Here is an 8022-nt window from a genome sequence, read left to right as displayed (position 1 = left end):
CAGTCATGAGGTTGGCTACCACACCACTCCTGTGGGTAATTGTTATATACATATTTTATCCACAGAAGAGGTTTTGTCACTAATAATCCACTGTCCAGTTTCCATTTCGTTATCAATCAGGTCTCAAAAGACAAGAAGCCTGCTTGACCGGTCTCCAATTCCCACAGATCATAAGAGGAAGCATGGTTAAGAAGTATTGACTTCTCATTTTACTCTCACGATGATTAATCATAAGTCTTGACAAAGTTACATCCATAGTAGCTCTTCAAAATCTAGGCACAACAGCAAATGCATCAAACCTCACATAAATGTATAAGGCAGATTCTCCAGAATATCCAAATAGGGTCTCCAGAACATTTAATTTTTCATGTATCAGAATTTTCAGTCTAGTAGATAAAATTCAACAATTCAGATTTGTAATTCTCGAACCCAAACAATGAAAGAGGCATAATGTATTCTCTGTACCTGTATCGTACAGGTTAAAAATGCTTGAGCGCCCAAAATCATAAATAACTGAAAAAAATCTAACACATCGCATCAAATGTATAAAATTTGAAGCAAACCAGCTTTTTCAGTAATTACTCACATAAATGAAATACATGGATTCCTTGTTCCAGCTAATCTGTTTGGTGTCATATCAACCACCCGACAAATTAAACCTGAACTAGATCCATACTTTTATCTTGTTCTCCTCTCCTATAGGTTAAAGGAAACAAACATGTCCGAATACACCAGTAAGATATGGAGAACAATGAGTAAAAGAAGAAGAGTGGCATAACACATAGCTAATAGACTACCAACAATATAAAGATAAATCAACAAGTCTCAAATTATCTTTGCATAGTATGATGACACTGAAACTTTGCATAGACAGATGTTTGCATCGAGAATTTTACATTTAGATTTATTTATAAAGTTTTCAACAACTAAGATAATTTATCAACTCTGGCAACAACGTACCACCACAAGGAAATGAGAATGGAGTGACAACCTACCAATCCATGGCCACATGACCAACTCCAAATCCAGCCGGTGAGGTCCACTTTCCATTTTCAGTCATATACCAGCATGCAATTTTAAGTCCAAAGCTAAATATCCACAATCAGGCTCAGATTCAGCTTCCCTTCCTTTTTTTCCTCCTCTTTTTTTTTTTTTTTCTTGTCTTTTCAGAGCATTCAACTCTCTTATAAATTCTCACAACTCCGTTTTTCTTTTTCATTTTTTTAACAAAAAATAGAAAGCCTTGATTAAGTGGGATAAAGAGGTAGGCTCATTTACAAACGTAGCTTTTGAAGCCAACTGCAATTTCTTACCCCCACAATGACATGCTAGCCCTACAAAGCTAGCGCACAATCCTTCAATAAGAGATCAGCCAGCACGTCAAATGACTTACAGAGGGCATGGAGTCTCAATAGGCCATTCCCTTCCCATTCTCTCGACACTAGATTGGTTGCTTCCAACAAGCTAAACAAAGATGTTCAAGACAAAACGTCTCCACATACTTGTTGTTCTTGATGCAACTCCCACAATGCACGCACCTAAAAATGCAAGCATCACAAGCCCTACACTGCTCAGGCCCCTTTTCTTGGCAGCTTTGTGAGGGGCAATCATAAACAAGCTTTAACTTCTGACACATGGGACAGATTTCAATATCTATAGCCCGCCCATCATCACAAGACAAAAAGGAATGTCCACTATGGTAATACCGTGGCTTGCAGACTTCAGAATGGTGGAGTTGGTCTGCACCTAATAATGTCCTCAGCTCTTCATAGTGTTTGTTTGTTATTTTAAAAAGCCTGCCAAGTTCTAGGTGCTTTAAACCCAATACACCTGACAACTTCAAAGCCTTCAGGTTGTTGATGAGGGCCTCAACATTAAGCTTCAGACATCCAGGAATGCTAAGCTGCATTAGCAAAAAGCATAGGTAAAATCACCTCATTCATTAAAAAAAGAAGATTAATTAAATAGAGATATCACGAAATAGATAAAGACAGCTCAAGTACTAATACAAAATGAATCTAATATTAATTATCCATATGCAGCATTTCCCTGAACACTCAACAGCTGTCTCCTTACTGTTTTTGTTTGGTAGCACATCTGTTTGTGTGTATATATGTACAAACACGTGCATGCAAATATATGAGTCAAGAGAAACATCTGTGAGTGTAATATATCAGAGAATAGGATCTACTTAATCACTAGTAAGTAGATCTTGCTGAATCAGGTGACTTGTCTCGCGCTCAAAGGAAATAACTTGTCCATGTCCAAAGAAAAGAAGGAAATAACTCATCTCTTCCTTAAAGAGAATGAAGAATTTTTTTTGCCAAAATGGGTCTCACAGATCCCAAATTTTAGCCAACGAAGAAGGAAGAAAGCAAGAAAAGAAAGCCTAAAGCAAAGAAATGAGAAAAAAGATGGAAGAGGAAAGGGGTTAGGGCTTTGCCATTCATGTACCTTCCTCTTTACCTCCAAGCCTTGGCTTTGTTTTCTTCTCCTCTTATCCCCCCCAACCCCCCTTCCCCCACCCAAAAGAAAAAAAGACCCACCTTCTTTTCTTCTCCATCTGAAACAAAGAAGGGCATGGTTCAGGGGCTGTTTGACAGCTGCTGACCAGAAAAGGGTCTAAACCCTTGTGGACATACATCACCCCACTTGCATAGTGAGTGGGATTTAATATAGGATCTAACTCTCATGAAGAAGGACATTTCAGGAAATTCACACCCACCCACCCATGCACACACACCCCCCCCTGCAGAGCGAAATTAAAAAAAAAAAAAAAAAAAAAAACCAGTTTTAACTTGTTGGAGGATGGCACTCAGTGAAAATATTGTGGTTATTTTTTCATCTTTGGAGACCCATTTATAAGCATATGTGGTATATGTGGGTGTATGGAAATGTAGACATGCCCATACATGCATGCATGATGTATGCATGTATGTATGGACGAATGTACATACCTATGTTGCATTATTTGAACTTTTTTGTGCTAACTTGTAGGTTTTTCTATAGCTCCTGAATGAAATTGGAGGATGGCTTTTGCCGATGTCAGGATTACAGTCACTTCTTGTCAATCTACTTGGTAGAGATATCTCATAACGTTCAAAGATAGCCGCAATAGCACCTAATCTTAAAATTTGGATTTTACAAAATTTGGAAATGGATGGGGTTTTGATTGTTTACCTTCCAATCATTTTTAAAAGGGGAATCTAACACTTGGTCCTTTCTCCTTTTTTGGAGAAGACAAGAAAAGCCCATTGAAATTTCGTTAAGATCATGAAGTTTGATCAAAATTCATGGGCTATATCTGCTATGGTATTTGGCCCTTTCTCCTTTTGTGAAGACATAGCACCCAATTACTATTGCAGCTATATTGAAATCAAATTTCTTATCACCAACGATATATTTCCACATAATCACCCCATAATAAGTGCCAAAGAATCACCATGCAGAAGAGACTCGACTCATGCATAAATTAATAAGAACAAGAAAATGAAACAGCATAAAAGATACATGTGAGGCCCCATATCCAAATTCCAAAAATGCACTTCAAGGAAACAGCAATCAATGATAATAGGAAGCGATAGTAAAGGAAATGCAAGCACAAATGATTTAAAGCAAGAACTTGTTCGTAGATTAATAATTATCAAATCCATAATGAATGGCATTCAGCAACTTACCTTAGTGAGCCTTGGGTTGCTTTCAAGCACGCATCTCAGTCCATCGTCTGTGACCCTCGAGCACCCTACCAGGCTCAAGCAATGCAAATTTCCCTGAGCTCTCTGTGTCAATTGCAGTAGAGTGACATCAGTGATCCTCTCGCTCAGCTGTGAATCAATGTGGATGCATCTCCATAGTAGTGGGTCATCTTGCACAGCAAAACGAAGAGACCTGCAGACCATCTCAGCAGAAAGGAGGTCCTGGACCCCCAAGTAACCAAGAGCAAAAAGCAAACCCTGGTGAGGAGACCCCTCCTCTCCATTGAAGTCAGATAGTTCAACCCTGCTAGAGTTGAAAGCCTCCGCAACATCTAAGTTGGACATGAATTCCTCCTCAGGGGATTCATTCTCGCAAAACTCAGAGAAGCTCACCTCTTCCCAACCATCAAATTCATCATCAGAATTCAACTGGGATCCTGAAGAATCCCCTGAAGAACTATTCCAAACATAATCCCAGCCCACGAACAATTCTTGATCGCCCAGCTCGCAATCTTCAAACATTCCAGCAAGCACAGCAGAAAAGGTATCGCTGTCCATCCCAAAAGGATCGGCCGGCAACAGGTCGATCGGATCATACGAATCATCATCATCATCATCATCAGACCATCCATTACTCCTTCCATAACCATAAATATTATTGATCCAGCGGTCTAGCCAATGATTATCCTCGGAATTGGTTGGGATCGTGAAGGAGGAGTTGGGTGCAGAATTTAGTGCCATTCCCCGCCGCAAGCAACCCCAAATTCACCCAACAAAAACCCAAAAAACAAGAGCAATCCCTAGGTTTATCAAATCTATGCAATTACCACCAATATCCCCTCTTCCTAAATTTCTCTCTCTCTCTTTTTTTTTTTTTTGCTTTCTAATATAAAACTAACCCTTTTTTTATAAATGGAAGCAATCAAAATTGAAAACCCTAAATCCCCCAAGAAAACTCTCAATTTTCGATGGCAGACAAAAAATTAGCAACCAAAAATCTCACCGAGCCTCTTGTTCCGGAATCTCGAATCCGAAGAGATATAGAGACCGTAAAAAAAAGAGAAAAATCAACAAAACCAACAAAGAAGAATTGATCCAACAAGCCCTACATAATCTAAAAGAATCTGAAATCCAACAAAAAAATAAGAGAAATGAAGGAAATCACTAAACTAATACCGACCAAAACCTAGGGTTTTCACCAATTCGGATCCAATCCAACCGATAATCCTAAATAAGTAGGAGATATCTGACCTACAGATCGACCGCTGGGGCGCGCGAGCGAGGAGGGTAAACGAGGAAGGGACGCAACCTCGAGGGTCGGGAACGCCTCGGCGAGGCCTCTAACCCTCTTTCTAATGGAGAGAGAGAAAAGAGCCCGAAGCGTGAGAGAGAGAGGGCAAGTCGGCCGTCTTTGGTACTAAAATGGGTAAACCTAACACGAGCGAGACGGGGCTCCGCACGAGTGGGGAGCACGTAGATTTGGACCGTTGGATCGGCAGCCCTTTTCCGTGGGCAAGTTTATTTATATAGATGGTATTATTTTATTAGCATTAAGAAGGTTGGTTTAGGTTGGGATGGGTTTAGAAGGAAGGAGGAACGTTTGGGTGAGTTTTGAGGTGTGGTTGGATTTTAGGGAAAGGTGGGGCGGGTGGAACACGGTCTTGGACGCGTTCAAGTAACCCCTTCTCCAAGACATCTCCTCCTGTCAGCATTCCCATGTTTGAAAGTTTTGACAAGTATCTGATTCTTGCATGCGATTTTTTTTTTTTTTCCTTTAGAAGAAATAAAAAAGGGTCAAACATAGCAGAATGCTAGTTGACTTAATAACTCATATTCCTATCAATCCATTGTTTGGCTTTTTTTTTTTTTTTTTTTGAGTGAAAATCCATTATTTGGCTATTGTTAGTGACGAATAAATTTCACTTTTGTTGCAGTTTTTTTTTTTTTCCACTTGAAGATGGATATGCTAAAAGATTTGTGGCAAATCTCATTATTAAGTATAGATTAGTGATCATGCTGCTAATATTGAATTAGTCGATAAAAAGATGATGATGAAAATAATATATATTTAAGTATCTTGATCTTTAAGGATTTTTGTTGTTATCGTTATAGGATAAGATATAATCAGAGCTACAATCTAAGTATTTTACTATTAAGGATTAAATAGAGCCTTACTTTTAAACTATGAGCAAGAAAAAATAAAGGTAACATGAAGATAATTAAAAATAAATTGAATTCATTGATGTATCAAAAGGCTTGTGCTTCAATTATTTTTATTTATTTATATTTTTTAGATAAAAAATATAATAATTGCCGATTCCAATAATAATAGGCCACATTTAACCTGAGCTTTTTTGATAATTTTGATAATTGGTACTAATTATTCTCACCACTTACGTCTATCCTAACCACCAGATTCGATATCGTCTGTCAGATTGATTACTATATTTCATCGGCTTCAATGCTATTGCTGTATCTTTATTCGGCCTATTTTGTTATAGTTCATATAAGCTACTTATTGCTATTTGGTTTATTGCGTAATACCTTTCGATCGACTTAGTTATTATTTTTATGCTGTCTATTATCCCAATCTTAGCATTTATTGAGATATTCATTTAGGCCTTTATTACACTTATTGTGTTCTAACCTAACATATAGCTAAATGAGCATGTGTCTCCCACATGACTTCTTCTTCGGTACCAATATGATGTAAACAACTTTAATTCAATTAGGAAATAGAGCAGAGCGACAATAGTGTCTTGACTTTGTCAATCTTGTTGTGCATCAAGAAAAGATAGAAGCACTTATAATTTTAGCCTATAAAAAATAATTTTATCATAACTTACTCCACCAACATAAAATGATTTGCAATGGTTTTTAGTGCATCAATCTTCAAATTATAAGACATTTTCTGGGATTTTAGAGGCTCATATATTCTTGTATAATTGGATAAATACCAACATACAAAATCATTTTCTACTTCCATTCTATGTTGTGCTATTGAACATTTGACCCTTGAGCAAGATCCAACTATCATGGATCAACCGATTGTTGCAAGTAACCTACATGTTGATAAAACTGGTCTCAGATTTTGAGAGCTAGAACCTTACAGCCTCTGTTTAGCTTAAATGGACCACTCCAACATTTCATGGTACCTATCTTGCTAATTTGGCCAAAAATATTGTTTGTGATGTCCAGAGGACATGCTCGTACACGATCGAATCATATATTACACCATCGATCAAGATTACAAAAAGATTCGCCTGTTAATTATATAAGTTAAAAAAAAATAAATAGTGCTCATGTTTGATTTGCTGCAAGCGATCGGGAGATCATAAAGTGCTAACATAACTTCGCTGGGGCCTGCTCTCAAACCACCTTGAGCAACTTACAACCTTCACTTCCAACCAACCATGGCGAAAACATGGTTCATAAATGCCAAAAATCCTTCAAAATGAAATCCCTTCAAAGATTTTCTGTGAAAGCAAACAACTCCTTTAGACTTACCAAATCTATAACAACTTCTAAATAAAATTATGTCATTGATATTATTGGTATCAAATGGTATCATAACAATATTCTATGCATGGGCCAAACACCAGTCTTAATTAGTTCATGCGGTCCAGACATCAACTCGCATGGGCCATTAGATTGTAACCACTATCTAAGAAGCCACAATTCTAGACCAAAGTAACTTGCAATTGAAAGCAATTAAACTCGCTGACATGTTTTAGTTCTAAAGCACTTCTTTTTTCAAAAAAAGAAAAAAAAGAAAAGAAAAGAAAAGAAAAAAAAGAAAAAGAGAAAGAGAGAGAGAGAGAGAGTAAAACTCTAATCCCAAACAACCGGCAAGGTAGCTAATATTAGTTGTCTTCCGAGTTCCAACATATGATTGAAATATATCAAAAAAAAAAAAGGAAGAAGAAGAAGAAGAACACCGCGCTTTCAGGCCAGCTCAGCCTAATCCCACCAGCAATGTCCTTAGGCTGGGTTCGGGCTTGGGCCCAAGCTTTAATTCGGGGCTCAGCTCGTGCCTAACACTAATTGACACACATTGATGAGATGCAAAACTCCAAACATAACCTCGCACTCATGCATGAGGTCTTCAACTGAGTTTGGTTAATTTTATGCAGGGTGATAATAGAGCCAATTTGCTAAACTAAGCCAGTCATGTTGAAATCCTAAGCTTGAGTTGGACCCTCAGCCGATCATGGTAATGCAAAAATCTTGCATTTCTATCATGGGGCACATCAAATGACTGATTGGTTATCTAAATGGGTTGTTGAACGGTCAATGAGTAAGATATGAAACTTTGAATTTCTAATCA

At 37.8% G+C, this 8022-nt stretch overlaps 1 protein-coding gene across 1 annotated transcript; it reads right to left on the bottom strand.

The window, feature by feature from the left end:
* Positions 1 to 805: 805 nt before the first annotated feature.
* LOC105053007 (F-box protein SKIP14) lies at positions 806 to 5077 on the bottom strand. The gene is made up of 2 exons (XM_010934005.4): positions 3678 to 5077; positions 806 to 1903 (listed from the first exon to the last, which is right to left on the bottom strand). Exons 1-2 carry the CDS (start codon positions 4434 to 4436, stop codon positions 1442 to 1444), a joined length of 1221 nt encoding a protein of 406 aa, XP_010932307.1. The 5' UTR covers positions 4437 to 5077; the 3' UTR covers positions 806 to 1441.
* Between the last annotated feature and the right edge of the window lie 2945 nt (positions 5078 to 8022).

The sequence above is a fragment of the Elaeis guineensis genome, chromosome 10, assembly GCF_000442705.2.
Source record: "Elaeis guineensis isolate ETL-2024a chromosome 10, EG11, whole genome shotgun sequence".
Lineage (NCBI taxonomy): Eukaryota > Viridiplantae > Streptophyta > Magnoliopsida > Arecales > Arecaceae > Elaeis > Elaeis guineensis.
This window is presented reverse-complemented; position numbering and strand designations above follow the sequence as displayed.

Coding starts and splice junctions, on each gene's coding strand:
- LOC105053007 (XM_010934005.4), bottom strand. CDS start 4,436: ATGGCACTAAATTCTGCACCCAACTCCTCCTTCACGATCCCAACCAAT. Junction 1,904..3,677: donor GCAACCCAAGGCTCACTAAG/GTAAGTTGCTGA, acceptor TTGCTAATGCAG/CTTAGCATTCCTGGATGTCT.